We start from the raw sequence: 26984 nt of genomic DNA on the forward strand, positions 1-26984 counted from the left end.
GACACCGCCATGATGGTGTCACTGTGGTGTAGGTGACACAGCCACAAGGGTGATGATGCAGTGATGGTGACACCGCTCTGATGGTGTCACTGCGGTGTAGGTGACACAGCCACAAGGGTGATGATGCAGTGATGGTGACACCGCCGTGATGGTGTCACTGCGGTGTAGGTGACACAGCCACAAGGGTGATGATGCAGTGAGGGTGACACCGCTCTGATGGTGTCACTGCGGTGATGGTGACACCGCTCTGATGGTGTCAATGCGGTGAGGGTGACACCGCTCTGATGGTGTCACTGCAGTGAAGGTGACACCCGGCCCCTAGGCCCCTCCTGCTGCTCCCGCCCGCCCCGGAAGTGCTCCGCGTTGCCATAGCGCCGCCGGCGGGAAGGCGGAAGATGGCGGCGGCCGTGGCCGAGGAGCCGGAGCCGGAGCTGGGCGGCTCCGTCCGCCGGTACCTGGCTCGCCTCGGGGCCCTGCGGCCCGGGCCCGGCGCGGAGCGGCCCGACAGCAGCCGCCGCACCGAGCTCCACCTGCTCTTCGACCAGCTCATCTCCGAGAGCTGCGGCACGGCGCCGGCGGCCGGGCCCAGCCCGCAGGTACCGCGTGGTGGGAGCGGGGCCATCGCGGGGTTCTCCTGCGCCTCCTCCGCTCTCCCCCCTTAGCCAGGACCGTGGCCCCCCTCTGCCTCCACCCGGGTTCCCTCCCCTGCCTCCGCAGGCGCTTGTGAGCTCTGCTGCCGGCGTGGGGGGGAGCGGTGGTGGGGATGGAGGGTGGGCACGGTGGGAGGTGCTGGTGAGCGCGCAGTGATGGGTCTGTAGGCAGCAGGAGTAAGTAACGGCCAAAGGACTGAGTGATATCATAGTCTGGTATTCAGACGGTAAAACATGTCAAGTTTAAAGTGAGCCCTTCAATGCTGAGTGCTGTAGGTACACAGTATTGACACTGCTTTGTTTGGAGCACACTGTTCTTCGTTACTGCTCCATAAGCACTGCTGATTTACCCGCTTTTCTTCATTTTATTTCCAGACTAGGATTACTTTGCACTTTGGAATTTATTTCTTTGGACAGTGGTCTCCCCCTGCCCCTTCCGTGCCTTGATCTAACTCTAGATACTTCTTTTGCTACTATTATCGGCTTGGATTTAACTCCAGTGCCTAAGCTGTGTTGTTTGAGCAGTACTATTGCAATATGAGTCCTGTGTCAGCATCCCCCTGCACAGGGATGAAGGTCTGGTGGTGAATGAGGGGAAGGGAAGCTCACTATCTGGAGTTTCATTCATTTCATTATTCCTGTGTATCGATGCCAGTGGTACCCACACGCAGATCTGGTTGTGCAGGCAGAGCCTCAGGTGACGATGTGGTTTCCACCCTGGCTTTGTAGTCCCTAAGTAATAAACTGAGGCTTTGTTTTCCAGGATGTCTGTGCTCTGCTTGTCCAAGCCTGTCAGCTGGTTCACCTTGATCAGGAACATCTTGTCAGCAAAGTCTGTCAGCTTATCCATCACTTACTTAACAGGTTTCAGGTATGGAAAGTTTGGCCTTGTCCCTCCTTTCCTTGTGTGCTGCCTCCCAGGGAGACCTCCTGCCTTCTTACAGTGCTGTGGAGCCAACCTACATGCAGAGTTACTTGGATTTTCCCCTGTGTTGCATATTTACTCTTAGCTGAGGTTCTGATCTGTGGCTCTAGCTTGGTTCCCCATGTAAAAACAGCTCTGTCAAACATGATACACCATCAAAAATATCCCGGTTACAGGACACTTGTGTTGGTTTGTCTGTTTGTCCGTTTGTGTTGGCTGATTCTGTGATGCTCTGTAGTTTTAACAGCCAGATCACCCAAGTCTGTAACCAGTGTATCTGAGTATATTAGTATGTACTAATATACTAGTTAATACACACAGTATATTAGCTCCAGCAGTACATAATGGTGTTTTCTTGACCTTCTCTGTTCCAACAGGTGCTGGTTGATGAACAGAACTTGAATTTCCTTCTCTCCTATTGCATCTCGGCTCTTAAACAGTGCAGCTCTTGGACACATGTGGAAATTGTGCAAGCCTTGGCAGCTCTTGTCTACAATAATGGACCTAAATGTCAGAAAGTGAGTTTGCAAGCACCCCATTTCTACTTTTATTTATTTTTTCCCTAAAAGAAAGAATAGAAAACTATCATGTTCTCAAATTGCCTTATCTTCATGTTAAGATTAGGTATCATTTAAATAGTGACTGATGGAAGTTGGATTTCAGGTGTGGTAGGTGTATATGCTAATAATAAGGATATAACAAGATCCTTCCCATGCCAAATACCTCTATATCTGCAGGCTGCAGCTATAGGGACCACCTCATACCTGGCTTGAGCCAAAGGCAGTCTGTTGAAGAAGTGCACCAGGCTTAGGCTGCAGTCTGACCACCCCGGTATACCTGTGTACCGGGCAGGAAGAACACGGGGAGCTTCAAATTGCACGTTACTCAGCAGGCTCCATTGAGGAGCCTGAAATTTACCCAGTAACCAGATCAGTGGGCTCAAAGCCTTTCCAAAGCGGAGCCTATCCGGTATCAGTCTTGAGGTCTGCATGAAGCTCCTTGTTGCTGCAGTGTGACTGATGGTGCTTGGTATGTTGAATCCTGCCGTCACCAGCTCTTGGCAGCGTGCAGAGCAGTTTCTGCTGCTGGGCTGAAGCACACGGAGGTGATGGTAGCAGTTTTGGAGCTGCCAGCTTGCGTGGGTTTGTAGCCTATATAACTGCAGCAATTTGGTACAGCAGTTGTTACTAACTTAGCTTTGTGTCTGGGAAGAAAGCATAAACTGGGACTCAGCCTCAACTGTGCTCACACTCAGTAATTTTCAATACAAAATAGGAGAACTTTGGAAATTTATATTTTCATGTCATTTTTGTCTAAACATAATCTGTCTGTGGGATCTGGATCTGCAGCTGACAGCTCTTTTTTTGGTAGCATAGATATGTTTAGCTACCAAACAGAAGAAGCAGGAGGCTGAGGGAAGAGCACTGATTCCTAACGGCTCCTGGTGGTTTGTTTTAGCATCTCCCGGATTTGCTGGGCAAGGCTGGGCTCTTGGTGCAGCTCAGCGATGCTGCTCAGCCCGACGTGGAACTCCGGAGGGCAGCAGTACGCAGCATGGCAAACCTCTGTCTCAGGTGCGTGCGAGCCTTCCAGATGGGGGAGTGGGTGCCCTGGGAGATGTACCTCTGACAGCAAGGACGGCTGCTCTGCTCTGGGCTGGGAACAGCAAATTTAAGTCTAAAAGGGGTATATGCATGAATTTGAGATGTAGAACTTCAGTGCTCCAGGGTCTCTTTGGATAAAATGGTAAACTCTCCGTCTTCCAGATACAATGACACAGAGATTAGTTTAAGGAAGAAAACAAGTGTAGTTCTTTGTGGTCCCTGCAATGATTCTCTGGGTTAATTTTGCATAAGAAATTGCCAGTTAAAAGCTTTTACAGTGATTGTCAGTTACTCCCTTTTTCTGTTCCACATGTAAAGATGCTGATTCCACAGTCATTCTAAGCCCTTTTCAATGCTGGTTTTTGCCTAAAAAGCATTTATAAGCATGAGATCTTGTTAAGCTGTGCTTGGAGAGTCATTGTAATCAAGAAGCAGGCCACAGAAGCAGTGTAGGTGTAAGGCACGCTATGACTGTACTAGCTCTTTGTGCAGAAGGTTTCCTTCTGTTCTTTACAGTGGTAGAGCTGCTCCCTTTCAAAGAGCCACCATCCACCTGAGGCTGTGCTCTTCAGCCTGGCAGAGGGCTTAGGTCTGAGTCTGTGGGATGGATTGTAAACCAACCACTTGTGTCTTCCTGCTTTAATCTCAGCGTGCCTGAACAGCCATACTTGGATGAGTCCTACAGAAGTGTCTGTTTTGAGACTTTCCTAAGTGTTCTGCAGTCTTCAAAAACCTCTGATGTAGATGACATCACTTTTTGCATGGTGAGTGTAATTGTCTAGAATACTCTCATTAGGAGATTGTGCTGCTGGAATATTGGAATGTGGAATATGTGACATTTGGAATGTTGTCAACTGAGGTTTTGCTTAAATAGTCTGGGTTTTTAATAAACATAAGTAAGTGTCCCAGTAATTATGTTGAGTTAAACCATAATTGCCCAGAAGGTCACTTGAAAAATGTGAACCTTCAGTGTTTTGGGAAAGAAAAGTGAGTAATTCTGTGTGTTGGTTTTCAGTTACTGCAGAATGCACTGAAAGGTATCCAGTCGCTTCTCAATGGTGGGAAGATGAAACTAATGCAGACTGACCAAATTGGATCTCTTCTTGCAGTATTGAAGGTGAGTACTTCAGTCCACCTTGAGAAGGAGGCAGACTCTGGAAGGTGCATCTTCCAGGTGCTTGTTAAATGGGGAACAATAGAAGACAAGAAGGAGGGAGCAGAGAAGCGCGAGCATGGTGGGAATATGTATTGTGGGATATAAAGATGACACTGAGTTTCTCTTACAGCTTCTTAACTGGAGTTCCCACAGAAGAATGTGAGAGAAAGATGGGAGGCTCATTTCTTTGGACCCACTTAAAATCCTTCTAGATATAGTTGAATTTCTGATGTTGCAGTGCTGTTATACAGCACTTAGAGGGGGCAAGGATTACAACCCCAACTGAAAATGGATGAACACCTGAGTAAATACAGAGTAAATCTTTGTGCGTCACAAAGGGAAAGGACCATAATGTTTTTGTTTCTATTCTAGAAATGTATGTTTCATGGACTGCCAGGCCTGAGCATAGAGATGCCAGCAGCCTTGTACCCGGTTCCATTACCTCAGTACGACAAAAGGTTGCCTGCCAAACAGGAACAGTCAGAATCAGCCACCTTTAAGCAGACAGGGGTAAGTTTGAATTACACCAATTCTGCTGCATGTTCATTGTGCACGTGTTTGTGCAGTTGTGTGTTACCTGACTGATGTTGGTTGCTCTTTGTGTTCTGAGCATCTGATACACTTCTCATTCTTTGCTTTAAAGGTATTGATCATAAATCTCTGCTCCTAGTAAAATTGCTTTGTAAGCTCAGATGAGGAGAACACAAATGGCTCTGAGGAGATTGCTTTTCCTGAGCTGAGCTCTGTGCATCAGTTACTCATCTATAGCCAAGAATTCTTGGCCTGCAGGCATGGGATTGGTGCGTGCAGACGAGGCAAAGCTTCTTATTTTATAAGTTACATTTTCTCTCTAACACTTGCACAATTGTTTGACTCTTTCCTAGGGGAGTCAAGTTCATCTCGAGACTGATTTCCTCCCCCCGCCCCTTAATCCTTCTACAGGTTATTTTTTAACCCTGTAAACATTTTGGATTACCAATTATCTGAAAGACATGAGAGAAAATAAAGATGTGCAGTCATGTTGACTTGTTTCTTTTCACATGTTAAATGTCTACTGTAAGTCTACAGCAGCATTTACCATTCTTCTTCTTCAGTCACTTTTGTGTGAAATAGGGGTTTTAACTGAAAGCTTTCTTGGAAATCTTTTGCTTTACTGATGAAGAGGCCAAACCTTAAATTTTGAGGTTATTCAGATATTAACTGCTTGCTTACACTAAGGTATTCCTATACTGATGTTACTGTTGCTACTAATAAGCAGAGTTTGCAGACTCTCAGATACTAAAGATGTGGGTTTTGTCTTAAAACAGAACAGAAGAAAGAAGTCCAAAGGGAAACAAAAGAAGGGAGAGTTTGTGGAGGAAGGGAGAGATTCGGGTGATGCAGGAAATGAATCAGCCCTTGGAGCAGACATGAAGAAATTGCACTTTGAAAATGTGCAGAAGAATCCTGGTTCAGATCCTCGGAGTCGTGCATCAGATGTTGCAAACGTGCCTGCTGGGAAGGATCACTTGTCTTCACATTATCCTAGCTGGAAAAGAGTCAGCAGCAGTGAGTCGGAATATTCCGATGCTGAAGGTGGAATACAGAGCAAAGTGAGGTGATTGTTGTTGGTGTAAACATAAAGCACAGCAGCAGTGTGCTGCTGTTCGGAACAATTTCAACTCGTGTGTCATGTTAAAACACACCTTCTGTCCCTGCAGACCTGACATGAATTTTACATGGGTGCAGCCTCCCACGCTTCCGACAGGGTCCTAGTGCTTTGGTCTTCAAGCTGTTGAGAAAATCAACAGCTTTGATTTATGTGATGATACAAGAAGATAGGAAAGCAGTGATTTGTATTGGTTGGAAAGCAAATTTGTTCTTTCTCTTCCTATTCTTGGTCTGAAGAATTTCTTCTCACATCTGGCCACTAATGCTAGTGAGAGGTTAGGTCCATTACTCTTCTTTGCTGCTATTTCATGAATCTTTTTGTTTGTTTTTAAGATCTTACCAAGCCAATGTTCGTCAGGGGGCTCTGGCCTGTTTCCTCTCTGCTATAAAATCAATAGAAAAAAGAGTTCTTTATGGCTACTGGTCAGCGTTTGTTCCTGATGCTCCTGGTATTGGCAGTCCCCAGTCAGTGTCCTTGATGACTATTGCTTTAAAGGACCCTTCTCCAAAGGTGAGGCAGCTCTGAGTAGAAAAAGCATTGCATTTTTGCCATATTAATCTTGAGTTGTCTTCTCTGGCCTTCAGTAAGTATTTTGGCTACTGTATCTGTGTTGCTGGCTGTATTGGGTAGGGAAACAAAGGATTGGTTGGATTGTGAGATAAAAATAGTCGGAGTTGAATTTTCTCTTGTCGGAGAAGGAGACTTCCCTAACTTTGGATGTTCTCCATCAGTTCAAAGGAGGTGTTAAAAGTGGGTAATAAATGTTTTATCATTTCAGACCCGTGCCTGTGCTCTTCAAGTCCTCTCAGCCATCCTGGAAGGCTCCAAGCAGTTCCTTTCTGTTGCCGAAGACGTTAATGATCACAAGAGAGCTTTTACTCCCTTCTCTGTAACTATTGCTTCTAGCATCCGGGAGCTGCACCGCTGTCTGCTGCTGGCCCTGGTGGCAGAATCCTCTTCCCAAACCCTGACACAGATAGTCAAGGTAACTGTACTGTTAGTGTTCCGAATGCTGCCAAGAGATGATACTGGTCTCTTGGATTATGTCTTGAAGAAGGATTGCACAGGAATTACTGTAGGTGTTGAGGACTAAGGTGATGGTGGGAAATAATCTGTTACCATCTCATACGACTTCATTGACTGAGTCTTCCTACACAGCTCTGGGGTTCTTTCCAGCACAATTCTCTTCTTCCTGCATTCCTTTTGTGTAGTTTTTGGGGTTGAGTGAACCTGTAAAATGATTCTGAAGACTCACATTGGCTTTAAAAGTGGAAATTGGCAAAAAAAAGCTTTCCATGGGCTACTGAAATTCCTTGGTCTTTATGCCAGGTCACAACAGTTAAATACTTGTTCTTAGGAGCCAAGTCTGTAGCCAGCTTTCAAACAGCAGATAATTGCATTTGGTTTTAGGTGCCTTCAGGTAATTAGCTGTCAAAATGACCTAAAATTGCCAATGTAAAACCAGATGTGTTGGAGGCAAGGCTGACATCATAACCACTGCTCCATGCATGTTCTTCTGTGTGTTTCAGTGCCTTGCAAATTTGGTTTCAAATGCCCCATACAGCCGTTTAAAACCTGGGTTGCTGACGAGAGTGTGGAACCAGATAAAGCCCTACATTTGCCATAAAGGTTTGTATTCGTTTGACTGGAGCCTCTTTGAGCGTGTGATGCCTTCATTGGGCATTGCTTGTTATGAAATAGTTGTGGATTTCCCTCTTTCCCCCTGTGATTCATCAATACATAAACATATACATTTCTGTTGAATTACATGTTATGATCTGTCTTGTCCGAAAACTGCTGAAGGATGCTGATGTGTCAGTGAGATGCTAATGGAGTGGCTTTTTCTTCCCCTGCCCTGTTCTTTCTTGCAGATGTTAATGTCCGAGTGTCTAGTCTCACATTATTAGGGGCTATAGTATCTATCCAAGTACCTTTGCCAGAGGTGCAGTTACTTTTGCAGCAGCCCAGTTCTTCAGGGCTAAGTCATAGTGGTAGCACAACCCCTCACCGTTCTAATTCCTCTGAGCAGTGGAGAAAACCCCTCCCCTCAGAAGGGGAGCCTGGGGATACCCCAGCAGGATGCACATCTCCAGAGCCATGCTGGCTGCTCCGTCTCTGTGTGTCCATCATCGTTCTGCCCAGAGAGGATTCCTGTTCTGACAGTGATGCGAACTTCCCATCGTTTTCCAGCGTTTATGAACCATGTCCCCTTCGACTGGAAGCCTTACAGGTGGGGAGATACTGAATGTGTTGCTCTACAGGCACTCTTGCTTGGCTTTTTAGCTACAGGAGACCTCACTTACAGTAAATAATTCATTGTGTTGCTACCTGATAGTGCTTTTGTGGCTGGTTTTGAACAGGGTAATGAACAGGAAGGTTTTGAATGAGCTCTGGTATTCTAGAAGTTGTACTGCAAGGTACATCAGAGTTTAGTATGTGGTTCCAGTGCTGATTTGCACATGAGCATCCTCTCTGTGTGTACTTGGGGTATTTTGGTTTAATAAAAGGAAAAAAGGGTGAATGGATTTCCTTTTGTTTGTGTTTAGGTGTTGGCCCTGCTTGTGAAAGGCCATTTCCCTATGGCTCAGAGCTATTTCCTAGAGCTTGGAGAAGTGGCTTGCAGATGCATGGAAGAAATGGATCCATCCGTTCAGCTTCACGGAGCCAAAGTAAGAGCATGAGGAGTGTTGCTTCACTGAGTCAATTTTATCTATTAGTGTGCTTTGCAAATACAGATGGGTAGTGATGGATATTCAGAGCACGTGCGAGTTAGCATCTGCCGGTGCAGGAGCTGTGTTCTGTCACCCAGAGGACAGCTCGGAGGACATTTCCTCTTTGTATGGCAATTTGTTATGCTGTCCTAGCTGATGACTTGATGTAAGAAAGGCTTTTCCTCTAATTTCTTTGCTAGCAGGGGCAGAATAGAGTCCAAACCAGTACTGAATCCTTCCGTTTTGTTCCCTGGGTAAATAATTAGAGTCCTAGGTAAAGGTTGCTATGGTTCCATAGAACTTGAGGCTTCCCTGACGAAGACCCAGTTGCCTTTTGTTTCCTTGCAGCTCCTGGAGGAGCTGGGCACAGGTGTACTGCAGCAGTACAAACCCGATTCAGCCATCAGCCCTGATCAGAGAGTACCGGTCAGCACGGTAAGCGTGTGGGCTCCCTCTGAGATTCCACTTCACTGAGCTTCCTCTCTTGAGTGCTCTGCAAAGCCACTGGCATGGATAAATAAATCAATTGCAGGAAAGCACAAAGGGACTCGATGCCCTGTGGCTTTGTAGGTGCTGATATGGAGAATTTTGGTAGACTTCCTTTATTGTTCTGTTTGTGTCTGTAGGCAGGTGGGGGGGGGGGGGGATTGTTTTATGTGATGTTAACACTGCCTCTCTGCCTTTCCTCATTCCTCCTCTTCCCACCTCATCTAAGTCAGAAAGGTGGAAGAACAGAGTCTGGTGAATTTGCATTGTTACAAGAGCCAGCCTGCATGTTCTGGCTGCTCACGAGTGCAGAAGAGCCACAATGCATGTGATTTCAGGAAAGGTCACTGTTTGAGGCTGGCTGTTGGACAGGTTTGTGGAAGCTGGGGCACTGGCATTCTGGTAGTAACTTCGGCCTGTTTAAGTCTTGCTTCTGTGAACAGAAGCCAAGTTTAAAAGCTTCCTTGGCCTATGCTAAGTATTGAGCTGATCACCAGTGACCTTACAAGATAGGAAACATGTCCAGTAGCACCAGGTTCCTGTTACTTGAGGTGAATGCAAATTGTCAAGCACATTAATTGGATTCAAGAAGGGGGTTGTAATCCTACCTAATGCAAGCTAATCCAAGTGTATATGGCCTTGAGAAGGAAAGAAACAGAACTCAGTGAGTAAGTACTTGATAGCAGTATTAAAATGTTTCTGAATGCCAAGTAGCTTAGGCTTGCAAAGAGTTGCAGTCACTTCCATGTGTGATTATGCTACCTGCTGTAAGGATGTCTTAAAGATGATCATAGCAAAAGACAACCTGTTGTAGGACTCAGGTATAATTGCTGAGTTTAAGTAAATAAACCTGGCTGCTGCTTCTGTAGGTTGTAACTTTCTGGACCATGATGTTGAATGGCCCTTTGCCTGGCACTCTTCAGAGCTCTCCCCATCCGACTCTGCAGACAAGCGCCTGTGATGCCCTGTCCTCTATCTTGCCTGAAGCTTTCAGCAGACTGAAGGTAAGAGCACTCCTTTAAGGTGGCATTTTTAAAGCCACTGAGGTTTTGATCTTGTCTACCAGATTGCAGCAGTGTAAAGCCTCTTAAAGCTTAAAATGAGAGGGTGGAGAAACCTCCCAGATTTTTCATAAGCATTCTGAACAGGTTGTGACCATTGAAGACTGGAAAAGGCAATGTTGGGAGTTATTAATCTGCCAAAACAATTAAACTGTGGGTCACAGAAGCTGTTTGGCCCTGCTATGAATACTTGGCCTTGTCAGTGATGCAGGGGAGATGGAGAGCAAGGATTTCATTGCTTGAGGGAGGGGTGAAGGGTTGTTATTTTGCTGGTGAAATCTTTTGAAGACACAGCTGAGCTAACAGCCACGGACTGATGGTGGTCACCAGTTCACATGCATGGCTTTTCTCTTGGCTGGCTTTTAAAACACTGAACTGTGGCGATTGCCCTGGCAGAAGCAAACAAATATGTTGGCCTGACTCTCCTTTTGCAACATAAAATACGCTTTTAAACATGAAAGCCTTGGCAGTGTATCACCCCTGCATTGTGCCTCTCCTTTCATGTCACTGTGCCCTTCTTGATGGGAGTACTCTGCCAGGTCTCATTTGCCCAGGAATTGCTAGTACAGCAGTATCTCTGGAATTCTCCGTCCGGTTTCTCCAAGCACAGCATGTACTTCATCACCCTGTACTTTGATCCCATACACTCTCTTGTCCCTGTGGGGTCAAGTCAGTGCCCACTCTGACCCTTTGCTCCGATGAAACCAAGATCTTTGTCATGGATTGGTAAACTGACAATCTGTCCGGGATGAACTTAATCTGCCTGGCTGTCCTTGTTAATGGGGGGGAAAGAGTGAAGTAAGACAGGAAAAACCAACTGATCCAGTGGTTTTACCTCTGCTGGGCCGTGCTGTCTGCATTTGGATGATAGTTAATATTTTGGTTTCCTTTGTAGTCTTGCCTAAGAGCAACAAGATCTTGTTTGCTGGAAGCATTCCCATTTCCTGTGTGGCATCCTGAAACGCCGCACAATTTACTTTAAAGATTATGCTCTGAATGGTAGTTTGTATAGGTTCCACATACGAGGGGTTTTCAATTGTCTTAGTGGGACAGAGATCTTTTCAGTTTCTCCCTATTGCCATGACTGGTTTTCGTTGCAGAATGACCAGCAGATCCTGTGTGTCACTCTGCTCCTTGGCCTGAACCACAGTGAGAACCCACTGGTAAAAGCTGCTGCCGCACGTGCGCTTGGAGTCTACATCCTCTTCTCTTGCCTCAGGCAGGTCAGAACTGCCCTGTTTTTCTTATTTTGAGCCATTTCATAATGGGTTTGGTGAAGCATAAGATGTGGGACATGAGTTCTTTTGGAATGAGTTGGCCTTCCTACTTGCTTTTGGTCTGTAGTGTGTATGTAGCTCTTCCTTATTGTCTCTACACCTGGTCTTGCCTCTTATGTGGTGAACAGAACCAGTGCAGGTTTAAATGAGATGAAACAGAAGCTAAAGTGCCTCATAAGCGAGAGCAAAAGAAGGGAAGCCAGGGTCTTCCCTGAGCTCCTGGGGGCAGAAGTGGGGGGCCAGGCTGGCACAAAGGAGCTGCAAGAAATGAGGTGAAGCTGTGAAGGCAGAGCAGGGGTACAGCGTGTTTTTAATGTGGAGGCTTCAGCTTTGCTTCCAAGCTCAGAAGTAAAACTTATCAAGAGAAAAATGCTGGATGGTTTCCATAGGAAAAATTGGTCTTGGCTTGGCTGAGCTGGGAGACTCTGGAGTTTTTGCAGTGTGGCCTGAACTCAGTGATTGTAATAATTATGCAATAGCTGATGTTGAGATTTGATTCCAAAAGACTTTGAAAGCAAACTCTTTTCCATAGGCAGGGGAATGAAAATGAAACGTAATGGCCATAGAAGAGAAGATTAAACAGGCAGCTCAACAGGGAGCTTGGAGAAGGAATTACTTCGAGTGGGATTTGATGAGAGTAAGATTGGCAGTCCAGGAAATTATGTTAAATCCAAAGTAACTAAAGCACTAATAAAATGAAATAATACATTGAAACCTTTCAGCAACAGCCACTCAAGGGAGTGGTGAACTTGATCACTGTTAATTTAAGATCAAACCAAGCTGTACAAACATACTGAGTATATGAATGGAGCTGGTCTCTGTGCAGGTATCGTTTCCCCTGGGAAGGCCTGAATGAATGTGTTACTAAGGAAATCACCTGAGTCTTTAAAGCTTCCTGACTTTGCAGCCCTTCTTGCTTTCATAGGACGTGATGTTTGTGGCAGACACAGCAAATGCTATTCTGGATTCCCTCCATGACAAGTCTCCGAACGTCCGTGCCAAAGCAGCGTGGTCCTTGGGCAATCTTACAGACACCCTGATCATCAACATGTACGTAAGTGGCCTGGGCCTCTGGAAGTCCTCTCCCTGCCCCTACTCCTGCAGCATCACACAGAGGACACTAATCTACTTAGTGTCAAAACCCCCTCAAATTTGGCTTAGATGCTTCCCTTTAACCACTCAGCCTGTGTGTCTGTGACCCTGTTACAAGAATCTGGTGTCCATCTGAGGGTTGAGTTCTAAACTGCTTGGGTTCAGCTCTTCCTACTTGTTAGTCTGGAGTATATTCCAAGTTTACTTTTCAGTTTTCTATTGCCTGTGTGTTGCTTTGTGTAATTGAGTTTTCCTGGTTACTTTCAGCATCACACAGGAGGAAAATTAATAAATAGTTAACACTTCCTCAAGCCAAGGACTGACCTACTGTTACATTTTTAACAGGAGGAATAGTTACCATATATTCCTGCTGCAGAATTGCCTCTGAGCAATTCGTTGCCCTCTGTTTTTTATTACAGACTTAATGCATTGCTAACTGGCTTACTTGCATTGATAGTTTGGTTTTAAATTAATAAACATAGTGGTCACATGTAGTAAGGTCTGCCTTACATATTAGCTCTCTGAAGAGTGAAGGTTGTTCATACGCCTCTCTAAAGGATTGTATCCCATCTTTGGGGATGGATCATCCGAGCTGGCCTTTCACTGTGTGATTCTCCTGCCAGGGAAACGATGGGACAAAGTTTTCATGAGGAATTTTCTGATCTCCTCCTGTTGAAAATGTTACGCTCTGCAACTGAAGCATCCAAAGACAGAGACAAGGTACGAGTGAGGGGAGGGAGGGTGGAGTTGTGTCATGGTGTGGTTAACTCTTGCATTGTTCTTACAAGGAAGAAAAGGAGGGGGGGAGATGTCCCCGGTTACTTTGGGGTGTTTTGCCCCAGTGATGGGGAGCTGCAGCTCAGCATCCTCTCCTGAGGGCTCATGCTTGGAGGTTTCCTGTTTGACTTGCAGGGCAGTTGATTGTGCTTTTCCCCAGTGCAGGAGCGGGTTGGTCTGCCTCTTTTTCAGGGTGACCATTTGCACAGAACAATCTTTCTGGTGGCATTTAAGAGCTTGCCATCTGATAAGACACCAAATCTGCTTCCAGACAGGCTCCTGGTTTGGCTCTGAGCGTGATTTCACAGCAGGCTTGACAAAAGCTTTGCCTATAAGCTGAAAGCCAGCATGGTTTGGGGTTTTTCTGTGTATGTGTGTTCCAGGTAAAGAGCAATGCAGTCCGGGCCCTTGGGAATGTGCTTCATTTCCTTCAGCCCTATCACATAGCAAACCCCAGGTTCAGGGAAGCCATCGAGGAATCTCTGCAGGCCCTCATTTCCACTGTTCAGAGTGAGGCCACTATGAAGGTGCGCTGGAATGCTTGCTACGCCCTGGGGAATGTGTTTAAGAACCCTGCCTTGCCACTCGGTGAGTAACTTGTCCCCCTGGCTCTGGATTTGCACAGCAAGTTGTGGTCTTGAGAAGAAGGGCTCTGTTACAGATGTGTTGGGGAAGAGGGGGAAAGCAAACTGAGCAGAACCTTGTTGTCAGAGCATTCCTGCCAGTGAAATAGGCTCAGATCCTGCAAATGTTAATACAGGCACCAGTGTGCTATATTCAGTTGGATCTGCCGTGTTATAGAAGAGAGCATGAGGATGGGATTATAGCTGTGAATAGATGCAAAATGTCACTTTTCCTTTTAAAAACCAGTTAATCTTCTGAAGCTTTGTAAATAATTTTTCATTTCATACCCCCTGGTTCTCTCATTTACACCAGAATAAATACAGTAAATGTAAACCCATTCAATATTCAGGAGGTGGATTTATGGTTTTATGTATTTTGACTGGAATGGGTTTGGTTTGGGGTTTTATAGGAGAGGCTCCTTGGACCGCCCAAGCCTACAGTGCCCTTTCCTCAGTGGTGAAGTCCTGCAAGAACTTTAAAGTCCGGATCAAGTCAGCCATGGCCCTCTCCGTCCCAAGCAGGAGGGAATGCTACGGCTCCACCGAGCAGTTCTGCCACATCTGGAGTGCCTTGGTGGTCGCCCTGCAGAAGAGTGAAGACACCGAGGACTTCCTGGAGTTCAAGTACAGTGCCAGCCTCAGGACACAGATCTGCCAGGCTCTGCTCCATTTGTTGAGTCTGGCAAAGAGCACGGACCTGCCTCTCATTTGGGAAACCATAACAAAGAACAGGGATGCAATCAAGTCCTATGTCTTGCAGTATCTGAAATCTGGTGCTGAAGAAAACGAAGCAGGAACCCACACGGACTTGGGTGAGAGGGAGGGAGTGTTAAGAGGAGCTATTGAACATCTTGGTGGGTTGGAGAAGCAGCTGCAGGGCAAGGCTAGGGTAAGAGTGTCTGTTTATCTGCAGGATATCCTAACAAACCACGCCAGTGCTGCTGAATTAAGAGGCTTAGAAACACCTCTTTTGGTGACCAACAACCTCCATTTCTGAGTGGGCACAGAGGAGAACCCACTGCTCTCACATGGGCCATCCGGAACGAACGCTTCCTCTAGCTGGTGTTAAACAGTTGGTTTCATACTTCCTGAAGTCATTCATAAACCTGACAGACAAGATCTGGAGAATTTAATATTATTATTTTTCATTTCTGTGTTTAATGAACCCTTGAGTTGTCCTCCCCTGGTTCTGCTTGCACATTACCCATGTCCTGGGTTCAGCTGTAACAGCTATTTCAATCCTTACTCGTAGTTGGTGCAGTTCTGTTACAGCATTACCCTTGGAAAACAAACACCTTCTCCTTCTTGGTGGGTTTTATGAAACCAGCCTGTTCTCTCAGCTTATGTGGAAGCATTGGGTTACTCTGGCTGCCGTATTCAAAATCACGGTTGTAAAGGAAGGGCCTGGAAGAATTTTGTTTTTCTGAGCACTGCAAATGTTGTGTTCCTGCAATAAACCCCAAACTGCCAATATTTGAATAATTCCTTAGAGCAAACACACTTTGCCTTTACCCGTCTGCCTTCCCTGGGTCTTACACCTGGCCTGTGCCTCCCTCCTGCCTTCCCAAACCTGGAAGTTCCTTAGGTTGTTTAAGCCAGAAAATCCAAAGCGAGTCCTCCAAGGCTGGAACTGTGCCTCTTGAAGCAGTGCTACCCCTGGGTGGAAGTGCAATGATGTCCTAAAGCACATGTGGCTTTGTTTCTGCAGCTCTGTCCCCTTCCCATTCCCTGCTCTGTTTGCTGTGTGCTTACTGTGCTGATAGCTGCAGGAGGACAGAGCTCTCTGATGTTGCTGGGGACAAATCGATGCCTCCAGGAATGAGCCGGGGCCCTGGGAGTTAAGTGCCTGCTCTCCTAACCCCTGGGTGGATGTTTGAACAGAGCTCAGAGCAAGCCCTGCCTGTTGTAAAAGCTCTTTGGGATACAGAATTCATCTGCTTTGTTCTTCCATCCACGCCGCTGGTTTCAGTGGGCTTCAAGTGGTGTGGGTATCCGAAACCCCTTCGCAGGGATGGAGTCTTTATTGATGCAGGTATGGAGCCACTTCCCTGGCACGAGTGACTTCTGCTGCAGCAAGGAACAGCTCTGCCAGTGTCAGGTGTGCAGCGCCCTGGAATGCTGAGCTGCTGCCTGGGACAGAGGTTGGAAAAGAGGGGTAGAGCTGAGCACCACCACTGCCCTCACTGGTCCCTAGTGGGGCTCTTGGCTTAGGAGCGGCCTGGCTGTGCATCAAGTTACAGATGCCACTTGAGCTGACACTTGCTCCTTTTCTCTGCCTGCTGCAGTTGTAGCTGTGCCCATCTTTGAGTTCCCACCATCTGGACCAGGCTCTGTGTCACAGCTGTGTTCAGCCTCTAGCAGAAACGTGTCCCATTGCCACTGAAACCACAGTTGTGGTTGTGCACACCATCGGCTGCTCCCTTCTGTCCCGTTTCCCTAGGGATGCTCATAGACTCCGGCACCAGTGTGACCTCTTGCCACTTCACTAAAGACTGACACACCAGTTTAGGTAGAGTCTGGATTTTGTGGTCTCATCCCACATGCTCATTACCTCCTGTGAAGAGGATGGGTCTTACATTGATGCCAGTGTTCATCCTCCTGTACAGGAGTATCCTTTTCCAAGCTTTTGGACACCCTTAGCTGACTCTCTGGGTTAAAACCAGTGTGTGCACAGGGGAGAGCAGAGGGGCAGGAGCTGGTTTTTGTCCTGGCTGGTGGAACCAACTCCATTCACCACCTCCTAGACACACGTTCTAAGAGAGCAAAGGGGCAGCTGAGCAGATTCAGGCCTAATTTCTGGGTTGTTCATGGGGGTCAGCTGTGCCCAGCCCCGGGGGCTATTTCTGCTGCTGGTGATTGGTCCTGGGTGTAGTTGTGATGGTGCTGGAGCTGAGCTGGGTTCTCCTGCCTCATAGTCAGGTCAGTGATGGTTTCATGTGTCCGATGCTTGGTTGTGGAGCAGCGTGGGCTGCATGTGCCCTGTGCCATCTGCTTGCTGCCATTGAGAGCAGTGGGGCTGGACGCAGCCTCTGGACACTCCACTGGTGAAGCAGGAGGTACTCGTGGAAGGGCCGGCAGCACCTTCCCCACCCGGGCCAAGGTTTTATTGTCCTGCCTCTTTATTGTTGTGTTTACAAGGCAGGCGCTTTATAGGGTTTCCTATGAATAGTTTCAAGGAGAAGGTAATTACCTTATCAGAGGCAGGGTGATTTATGGCCGAGGTGGCGAGGGGACACGCAAGCTCCCCATCGGCTCCGTTTGAAAGACAATCCTCCTGTTCTTCCGCGCAGGGTCACTGGGTGGGGGAAAACAAAAGGGCTTTAGTGCCCGGTCCCAGCCCCGGGATGTCTCCTGCGGCCGAGCCCAGAGGGAACCTTTCCCTGTGCCCAGCGCGGTCCCTGGGGCTGCCCATGGTGATGGGTTCAAAGCTCGGGGGTTGTGGCTGGGGTTGTAAAGTCCTCCTTGTGGGATTGTGTGCCTGGAGGCCGCACCGGGCTCCGTGTGCGGAGAGGGTTTGGTGACCGAAGCACTGGGTTTTGTTGGGTGGCCACAGACCTGGCTTGCAGCAGCTGAGGGACCCGTTACCCCTCTCCCCTTGCCTTCGGGTAGTGATTTGTATCTCGGTGCTTGCTTTCCCTTCCTCCAAGTCACTGCCTCTTTATGGGCTCTGAGCAGAGGCAACGATTCACCTGCTGCCCCGTGGGTTTTGCACTCTGAGCAACCTGATGCAGCTGAGGGAACGGGAAGGAAAAGGGAAAGGGCAATGGAAGGGAAGGAAAGCCAAGGGGCAGCAGCTCACCTGGTTTTGTGTGCTTCTTGCACTCTGAGCATCCTGGTGCATCCATTCCAGCAGCGGAGGGAAGGGAGATGGAAGCGGAGAGGGAGGGAAGGGACAATTCACCTGATTTTGGACTCTGAGCATCCCGATGCAGCCAAGCGCGGGAGAAAGGGAAGTGAAAGGAGAAGGGGAAGACGAAAGGGAAGGGGTCGCTGGCCCCGCAGCTGCCCCGGCCGCCGGGCCACGAGGTGGCGCCACGTCCCTGGCCACCACCCGTCCCGATCGCGGGTCCGGCCCCGGGCGGCCCCCGGTGAAGGATGGGGGGGGTCCCGGCCCATAGCGCACAATGGGGTGCGGTTGGGGGGGGGGGGGGGGAGCTGCCCTGGAGCAGCGGGACTCGGACGGGGCAGCCGCGTGTTCCTGTGTGTGAGAACCGGAGCGCGGGTGGGACGGTGGGGTCCTGCTGCTGCTCCCCCCCCAAGCAAGGGGAAGGGGGAACCTCACCTGCCCCCCCCGCCCCATGGGACCGGGATTGAGCTCTATGGGGCGCGCATCAGTGCGTGAGCAATGGGGTGGCGAAGGAAGGGGTGACTTCCAGTGGCGGGGTCAGCGGGGAGCGGCTGATGCTGGGCTCCCGCCTGCCGCCCCTCCGGTAACAAATGGCTCCGCGCTATCTCGGGCCGCCCCGCCGCTAGCGCGGTGGTTTTGATCCTGTCCGCTTCCCTTTGCCCCCTTCCCTCCCTGCGCTCCTCCCGCGGCTGCCCTGGGGTCGCCGCTGATGGATGGTCCCCGGCAGCGCCCGCATGGCTCCGCTCGGGTCTCATCTGCCCCTTGCGCCAGCCCCTGCTCTGAGGGGATGCTCTGCCCAGGGCTGGGAACCCCTCGTAGGGAGGGTAACAGCGAGGCACCACACGAGCAGCACCCGGTGGCGATGGGATGGTGCTGGTAAAGGGGCTTGGAGAGCCCCGGTGAGCAATAGCATCCCTGGGGTTGTGTCACCCATGGGAAACGAGCCTGTGCTGCCCGGGGGGGGGCCTGCAGCTCCCCGGGGGCCCAGACTGGTGTTCAGTCTAGACGTGCTGGTATGTCTCGGTTTCCTTGATGGCCCAGCAGCCAGGCACGGGCACGCTCCACGCTGGCACCGTAGGGGCTTCCCGCAGGGCACGGGGGGCACGAATACACCCAAATGCTTGCTCCAGGCTCCCGGGGCGGCCCCAGGAGCGTTTGCCCCGGAACGGGAGGGAAAACTATGCGAAACCTGGAATTTCCTCGTAAAATCAGGGGCAGAACTTGCCGCATCTTGCCCTGCGGAGGGCTTGCGTGAAAGCCTTGATCCCACACCTCCCGCTGCCCCCGTGCGCGGCAGGGCTGGGCCGGGGCAATGCGTTTGGGGGTTCAGCAGGGCTCAGCCCCTTCCTCGCCGCGCCGCCGGTGCTGGGGTGATGCTGTCCCCATCCCTCCCTGTGCCACCCATCCCGCGGGACCCCGGGGACCGATGGGGGGGACAAAAGGTGGCTTTCAGGGCGCCGCCGTGCTCGGGCACGCTCCGGGATGTGTGAAATTCGGCTTTGGCCTAGCTCCTTCCTGGAGCGGAACTGTTCCCAGCGAAACCCGGCCCCGCCACCCACCCCTAATGGCTTTTCTCTGTGCGCCTGCATTAATGACCGCGAGGCCCGGCCTCGTCGGGGGGAAGCCATGCAAGTAATTGCCTGCATGTTTAATTCGGGGTTATGATAGGGGAAGCGCAGTCACACGGCGGCCGCCCGGGCTCCGCACCATTGACTCCTGCAATTTGCTGCCTGGGTCCTGCCCTCCCGGCTCCCCCCACGGCTCAGAGGGGACCCCAATAGGGGCCGGACCCTCCCATGGAGGGCACCCAGTGGAGAAACGCGTTGGGGATGGAGGGTCCCACCGGCAGCAGGGGTTGGGGTCGCCGTGCCCATGGGGGGGGACCCTTGCTGTGGTTGTGAAGCTGTTTGCAACCTCCAACAGCGTTTGTGGCCTCCAAACCCCCTCTTCCACTCACACCCGGTTGCTTTGCCTATGGGGAGTTGGGGTTTGGTCTTTTTCCGTTACGGCAAAATGGCAGAGGTGACCCCTGCACAGCGCTCAGCATGAAGGGGGGAGTGATGGGCACCCATAGCCATGGGGACTGTGGCCAGGACTTGGGGTACCCAGGTTGGGGGCCCCCTGTAGTGCAGCCAGGGCTCGCACTGAAGCCGTCCCAAGGACAGAACCCCCATAATGGGGATCCCCCCCATCCCCGTGTGTGTCCTGGGCTGCAGCCACCACCCCCTGCTTTTGTTTTCCCAGAACACAGCCCCAGCCCTGTGCTGGTTCCAGCTCGCTTCCCTCCCCTTTGTCTCGGAATTAATCAGAGGCCGGAGGACGCTCGGTGAAGCCGAATGGCATCAGCCCAGAGCGCACTGGGAGCGGCTGTGCCACGCTGGTACCATGGGATGGTACCGGTCCGGGCTCCATCCCGCAGCCACACACGGCACGGCCCCTGCTGCTGTTGGCTCTGCCCCGTGCCGGTGTCTGGGGCTATGGCACTGTTGTGGTGTCCCGTGTGCCGCGATCCCGGGCCGATAGCATTGTTTGTCCTGACACGTAACCGGTGACAGCCTGCGGGAGCTCTGCCATGGACGGCGGCGCTCCCGGCCTGCCCCGCGTCCAGCGCCGTTTATAGCCCGGCAGAACTCGTTTGGCTGCGGCAGCCAAGCAGAACCCGAGGCCTGCGGCTCCTGGGGGGTGCCGGGTCACGTCCGCACCCCAATACCCCCAACCACCCCCTGTGCTCACCCAGCTGCAGCCTCAGCTCCAGATCAAGACTTGGGGTGGTCAATGGACCCCCCCCCCAGGCTCTTGTATTGAGGGGTCTGGGTTTTAGGGATCCAGAGGGGCTGGGAGCACGTTGATGGTAGGGATGCGGTGGCCAAAGGGCACTGGGCCATGGCCATGGTGGTGCTGAGCCCCACAGAGCCAAGGGGAAGCTGAGCAGCCCTGCCTGCGGTTGAGGGGCCACAGCACCCCTGTGCCCCCCCCATCCCTGAGCAGCAGCGTCTGGGAGGAGGCCGGGGGGGTGAAGACGGGCTATGAAAGTGTTTCTTTGCTTTGCTTTCGAGAAGGGAGAACTTCAAAGGGGCCATTTATCAGCAGACAAAGAGTCCCGAGCTGTTTGCAGAGGGTAAGGGAGAAGCATTCATTATGGCCGTGTCAGGCGAGCCCCGCTGCTGCTGTCCTCCTCCTGCCCGCCCGGCCCTGTCCCATTGCCACGGGTGGCTCCTGTCCCCCGGTGCCATCCCCGGCTCCTGCCTCCTCGCCCCCTGTCTGGTGCCGCACAGGACCCGCCTGGCGCTGGGGGATGGCACCACGGTGATGGGGTCCCAGTGTGGGTGCTGTGGTTGGAGGGGCACTGTGGGGACGGGGGCTCCCTGTTGTGTCCCTTCCAGTGCTGAAGGGTTGGTGCTTGTGATGGGTGAGCAAGGCCACGGTGGGAACCAGGCAGGGAGGAATCCATGGAATCCCAGCCTGGTTTGGGTTGGAAGGGACCTTAAAACTCCTCCAGCTCCAACCCCTGCCACGGGCAGGGACCCCTTCCACTGGAGCAGCTTGCTCCAAGCCCCTGTGTCCACCCTGGCCTTGAACACTGCCAGGGATGGGGCAGCCACAGCTTCTCTGGGCACCCTGTGCCAGCGCCTCAGCACCCTCACAGGGAAGAGCTTGGTACTGAGAGCCTGGGAGCATCTTTTCCCCAGGGCAGCCCAGGCTGAGACTGTGCTCAGAGACAGGGGCATGTGGAGGAGGAGGACTCGTTTCTACATCCCTGCCTCGCTCTGTGAGCCCTCGGGCGCATCCCTTCCCAGAGCAGGTCACGCAGCACGGCCGGTGATGGAGTTTTGGTGCCGATGGGGTCTCTGCGCTGGGTGGATGCCCAGGAGGATGAGAACATTGGGCACCGATCCCCTACAATGGATCCCCCATCCTGAAACCTCTGCAGGGCGAGACCCACAGCTCCATCATCCCTGGGGCGGGAGGGTAGGAGCGAGGGCAATTCCATCCCGAACCGGAGTGAGAGTGCGATCGGTGCCGTCGTCCCTGCAGCGTCGGGAGGCTGCAAACCTCGGGGTCCCCGGGGCGCAAGGGGTGGGAGCGCGGGGCTGGCAGCTCTGCCTCTCCTGTCTGATCCCTGCCGCAACCGCAGCTTCCCTTGGCCCCGGCGGGATCATCCCGGGGTCATATTTAATAAAGGTGGGGATGGGAGCAGGCTTCCAAACATGACGTCAGCCCCGGGGGGGAGGCGCGGGCAGCCGGGAATGCGACAACCGCCCCGCGAGGGAGTGGGGGCCGCGGAGACCGGGAATGCCAGCGAGGGGATTTAATGGCCCGGCTTCGGTGGGAACGCTCTTGCCCACTGCCCGCGGGGTCAGGGGCGGTGGAGTCTGCGCGCGCTCAGGCGGCAAATGGAGCTCAGGGGAAGGAATGAGGCACAAGGGCAGAAATCCCCTGGCGTGGATTGAGGCCCGCACCACCGCGATGGGGCCGTGGCGATGCCATGGGCACGGCGCCCCGGGGCTTCCCCTTCCCCATTGTGCCAGCGTGGGTTCTGCTGCCCGTGCGTGGGGCGAGTGATGCTGGACCCTCCGTGGGTGATGGAGGCGGTTGTGGCTGCAGGGAGGGATTGCTGGGCCGTACCGGTTGCATTAGGATGGTTATTCCCTTGTGGTGGTCGGGAGGGGATGGGCTTCTCCCTGGACATTGAAACCCACCTGGAAGTGTTCCTGTGTGACCTGTTTTGGGTGGCTCTGCTTTGGCACAGGGCTGGGACTGGGGGATCTTCCAGCACTAATGGTTCCATTTGGTGCCTCTCTGATGCTGCGAGCGATGGGGAGCGGGAGGCGAGGCCACCTCCAACCATGGGAGCTGGTGACCAGCACCAGGCTCATGAGCCCATGGGCTGGCTGCAGGCTGGGTTTGGAGTCCTGTGGGACAGAGCAGAGCGTGCTCAGCTTCCCAAACCCTTGCCTGCATTCCCAGCACCGTCCCCTCCTGCTGATGCCTTCCCCTGGCTGGGAACCCGTGTGCTCCCAGCCCCATGGAGTTAATGAGCTGTGCCCGCCAGCGATGGGAAAGGGCCGGTCCCAGCGAGGCTCTGACACCGCTGCGAGGAGCTGGGTGTGGAGGAAGGGGGAAGAGCAGTGGGGTGAGAGATGGACCAGAAAACGATACCCACTTCATTAGCCAGGTGGCTCCGAATGTGTGGAAACAGGGCAAGGTCCGGGTCACCCACCGTGACAGAACATCATTACCATGCGATGCCATGAAGCCTGTGCAAAGACCAAGTCAAAGCTCACCAGACCACTTGAAAGGGAGACGGGACCTTCCCGGAGCAAGAGCCAGGCTGTTCCCAGGGTGGGGGGTACCCGAGGGCAGGCACAGACCGTGATGGGGGGGTCTGGGCACTCAGCGCCGTGACTGGAGCAGTGGTGGGGGGCACAGAGGGTGTAACCCCAAGTCCTGATCGCAGTGGGTTGGTGCTCAGGGGCGGTGGTGGCTCTGTATGGCCCCCGTCCCCGAGGTTTGGGGTCTCTTTGGGGTGATCAGAGACCCATTGTGGTGTAAAGGAGGAGAGCACCCCCCTGGTAATGCAGCCCTGGGCACGTGGGAGCAGAGCTGGGGATGATGCACGTCCAGTCTGGGGTCCAGGAGGTTTTTTGGGGGGGTTTGGTCCTCTCTTCTATAGGTTGTGCTCAGTCTATGTGTGCCCATCAAACCCTGCACAGCCATCGCGTGCTCATCCACAAGCCCGCTCCCTTTGGGATGCCCTTGACCCGCAGCCCTCCCATCGGCTGTGGCTCTGTCTCCCAAGGGGAAGGGGGATTTGACAGTGCTCCCATCCCTGCCCTGGGCTGCTCCTGCACTGCAGGGATGGTTTCATCCCGCTGCAGTGTGTGTTCAGCTGTAGGTACCCTGTGAAAGTCTGAATCCAGCCTGGAAGTGCAGGGTGCAAAGAGAATGGGCAGGTACCAGCCAAAAGCAGCAGGGAACTGGGCTGCAAACCGAAAGTGCTTTGGGAGGGGTCATGACCAGAGGTTTCGGGCACTGGCCCTGCCTTCCCCTGCAGGTCCCTGTGTGTGTGCTCTGTTTGTGCTGGTGGCTCCTGTGTCCGTCCCTGCTTTGATGGAAGTGAATGTGTTGATCTTTGGGACTCGGTGCAGTCACAAGGGTTTTGTTCAGATCCCAGGGCCTGGCTTGGCTCTCTTCTGCCCACCTCCAGACCTGCTCCTTGCTCCCGCCCCTGGTGGCTGCCGAGGTTCAACGGGGACTCCGTGTCCCCTGAGCACCCCTGTGCCTGCCTTGCTGAGGGTCCCTCTGTGCTGTGCACATCCAGCTCCTGGTGAACCTGTGCTGAGCCTGGCGCAAAACTGCCCTGCAGTGGGTGCCAAGACCCCCATCGGGGCTTCTCCCGGGGCCTGTACCCGCTCTGTGCCAGGGCTTGGCCAGCAGGACCCTGCTGGGGGGGTGCCGGGGTTGGGGTTTCTCAGCTTGGTCCCGTTTCAGTGCAGGGCACAGCTCAACGGCCCCGGGCTTGAGCTCAGGAGCGGTGCAGGACGGGCTTTGCCCATCCCATCCCCATCCCCATCCCGGCGCTGCGGTCCGGTAGGCGCTCACCGACCCCCCCCCCCCCCCCCGACGGCAGCCGGGGCTGCAGCGCTGGGGTCCCCGCTGCCGTCCCGTTGTGCCCCCGCCGCTCCTCCGGGGCCTCCCGTCGGCAGCGGGCAAAGTCCGCCCCAAGAGCAGGAGCTAAGGGCCGGGCCGGGGCGGGGGCGCTGATTTGCATAAGGTATATTGCCTCATGATGGCCGTCATGCCTTGGTAAAGGGCGGCCCGCGCCCCGCAGCAGCCCGGCCGGCCGGGGCGGAGCGGAGCGGGGCGGCAGCGGCGGAGGGAGGCGGGAGGCGAGCGGCGGGGCGCGCCGCGGGCGCCCGGGAGGATGGTGTCCCAGCTGAGCGCCCTGCAACGGGAGCTGCTGGGAGCCCTGCTCAGCTCCGGAGCCACCAAGGAGGGCTTGATCCGCGCCCTGGAGGACATGGTGCCCGCCGCCGGCTTCGGCGTCAAGCTGGAGAGCCTGCCGCTGTCCCCCGGAGGGCCGCCCGACGGCAAGGCCGCCTTCGCGCCGCTGGCCAACGGGCACGGCAAGGGCAAGCTCTCCGGCGATGAGGGCTCGGAGGACGGCGACGACTTCGACACGCCGCAGATCCTGCGGGAGCTGCAGGCGCTCAACACGGAGGAGGCCGTGGAGCAGCGCGCAGAGGTGGACAGGATGATCAGGTACCGACGGGGACGGGACGGGGCGCGCTCAAGCTCCGCTCGCAGCCGCTCGGTCCCTGCAGACCCAACAGGTTGCAGGCACCCCGCACGGGGGTCTTGCCCGGTGCGCCCTACCCGGGGACGGGTCCCGGTGGTCCCGGTGCGCCGTGGCCCGGCGGGGCTGTGCTTGGAGAGGAGTGGGCAGGGAGAGGGCCCGGGGCTCTCTGGCCGCGTCCTCCCGCCCCGTCGGGGGGCTACCAGCCCGGGCGCAGCGGCTGCGGAGGCTCGGAGCGGCCGCCGGCTCCGTTTGTCCGCGTCGGGAGCTGCAAACATAAACTGCGACACGTGGAGCGCGGTGCTATTAATTTATTTCTATAAATCATCAACAGAAGATACACAAAGGGCCGCGATGAGGGCGAGAGCAGCCGCGGGTTATTCATTGCCGAGGTTGTAAAGCGGCCCGGGAGGGCGGAAGGAGGAAAACCCCGCGGGCTGCGCTCCTGCCCGTCCCGGCGATGCTGCTCCGCTCCGGTCCCGGCCGTGCCGAGCCGCCGGGAGCGGGGCCGCCGTCGGGGCGCGGAGGAGCTGCCCCGGGCTCTGCGGGCAGCGTCTGCCCCGGGCCGGTCGGGGCGCGGACGGCGTCGGCTCCGTTCCGAAGCGCAGTTGGGGCCGGTGTAGGCGGGTGGGAGCCCCGCGGGACACCCCTGAGTGCGCCCGCGGCACCTTTGGGTCCGTCCCCCCCCCTTGCTGTCAGGTTTTATACCTGTATCGGGGCACCGCCGGTGCCTCCTGCACCCGCTCCCAGCCCACATTGCCTAGGGCAGCCCCGGCTCTTGCCCCCCAACAGCCCCGGTGCCTCGGCACTGATGGGGACACCGCCGTGGTCGTGCCCCAGGCCTGCCCCGGGGGCAGGCGGTGCCTTTTGGGAGCAGGGTTTGGCAGCGGCGCCCGTTCCAGCCAAAGGGCTCGGCTGGGACCCGGCTCCATGCGAGGGGGGAATCACTGCAGGCCGTTTCCATTGGGATCCCACCCCTCCTGCGCAGCACCGTGCCCTGCACCTCTGGGTGCTGCTGCCTGGCCCCAGTCCCCCACTTGTTGCTGGCCACATCCATCCCGGGATGTCCGTAGGATGCAGAGCGGGCTCAGCCCCGGGGTCCCTGTGCTCCCACAGGTGTTCTGTGCAAAGTTTGCCTTTGGTGCAAACAAGAGCAGGCACATGTCCCTGAGGAGCCTTTGCAAAGAGCTCGTGTTTGCTCTAAGAGAGGCCTTTGTACTTGGAGAGGGAGCTGGATAGGGGAGTTGGGATCCATTTATTGCAGCTACGCATGGGGAATAAACCCCCTCTGCTCCCGCTCCCCAGGGCTGGCTCCGTCTCAGGCTATTCTCACGTCCCTGGGGTGCTCAACCCGCAGCTCCTTTGGGAACGTGGTGCTGGCCTCGCTGCCCATCCCAGTGCAGTGGTCCCAAGTGGTTCACCCCAGCCACAGCCCCTCAGCAAGCAGTGCATTCCCTTGGACCCCTTCATGGCTTCAAGGGATGCTTCTGTGTTACGGGCTGGGCTTAAACCACATCAGGGTGGCAGAGGGTGAGTGCCACACACGGGCGGGCTGGTCCCACACTGGCACTGTGCTTCCTCATGGAGCCTGGCCATGGGGGTACCGGCGACATGGAGAGCCCAGCGCTGGGGCGCGATGCCCCATGGCTCCATATCCCGGCCCAATCCCACCTTCCAGAGCTCACAGATCCCATGGGCCTGGGGTCCAAGGGAAAGCTACACACCCTTGGGGACCCGGCTGGAGATGCCCCAAAGCCACCCCGATATGCACAGGGAAGGGTGGACATGGCACATGTCCCCGCGCTGGCTCCCCATGCGCAGGGGAGA

At 53.6% G+C, this 26984-nt stretch overlaps 2 protein-coding genes across 6 annotated transcripts in view; both read left to right on the plus strand.

The window, feature by feature from the left end:
• The first annotated feature begins 259 nt into the window (after positions 1–259).
• On the plus strand, positions 260–15484 carry HEATR6 (HEAT repeat containing 6). The gene is made up of 21 exons (XM_062615804.1): positions 260–264; positions 323–596; positions 1414–1521; positions 1953–2093; positions 3034–3149; positions 3829–3943; positions 4195–4296; positions 4708–4845; positions 5643–5932; positions 6319–6496; positions 6765–6971; positions 7516–7615; positions 7858–8216; positions 8533–8655; positions 9046–9132; positions 10053–10187; positions 11345–11467; positions 12447–12571; positions 13237–13333; positions 13774–13978; positions 14424–15484. The coding sequence occupies exons 1-21, from the start codon at positions 260–262 to the stop codon at positions 15008–15010; spliced, it is 3615 nt and encodes a 1204-aa protein (XP_062471788.1). The 3' UTR covers positions 15011–15484.
• Positions 15485–16817: 1333 nt separating this feature from the next.
• HNF1B (HNF1 homeobox B) overlaps positions 16818–26984 on the plus strand; it is a 30556-nt gene continuing 20389 nt past the window's right edge. The window contains exon 1 of one of the 5 annotated variants that reach the window (XM_062615726.1): positions 16818–16932. Coding sequence is in view for 4 of the 5 variants with exons in the window: in XM_062615721.1 (XP_062471705.1) it covers positions 24786–25123 (338 nt within the window). In the remaining variant the exon portion in view is untranslated. Of the gene's footprint in view, positions 16933–24648; positions 25124–26984 lie in introns of those variants that run through there. The other 4 variants (XM_062615721.1, XM_062615723.1, XM_062615724.1 and 1 more) reach the window with 4 other exon arrangements.

Source organism: Pezoporus occidentalis, unplaced genomic scaffold (assembly GCF_034315485.1).
Source record: "Pezoporus occidentalis ecotype Australia unplaced genomic scaffold, CSIRO_AGI_Poc_V1 ctg183, whole genome shotgun sequence".
Classification (NCBI taxonomy): Eukaryota; Metazoa; Chordata; class Aves; order Psittaciformes; family Psittacidae; genus Pezoporus; species Pezoporus occidentalis.

Excerpts from the sequence above, each read along its gene's own strand:
- HEATR6 (XM_062615804.1), top strand. Across the intron at positions 4,297-4,707 it reads CTCTTCTTGCAGTATTGAAG|AAATGTATGTTTCATGGACT; the intron begins GTGAGTACTTCA and ends TTTCTATTCTAG. Across the intron at positions 10,188-11,344 it reads AAGCTTTCAGCAGACTGAAG|AATGACCAGCAGATCCTGTG; the intron begins GTAAGAGCACTC and ends TTTTCGTTGCAG.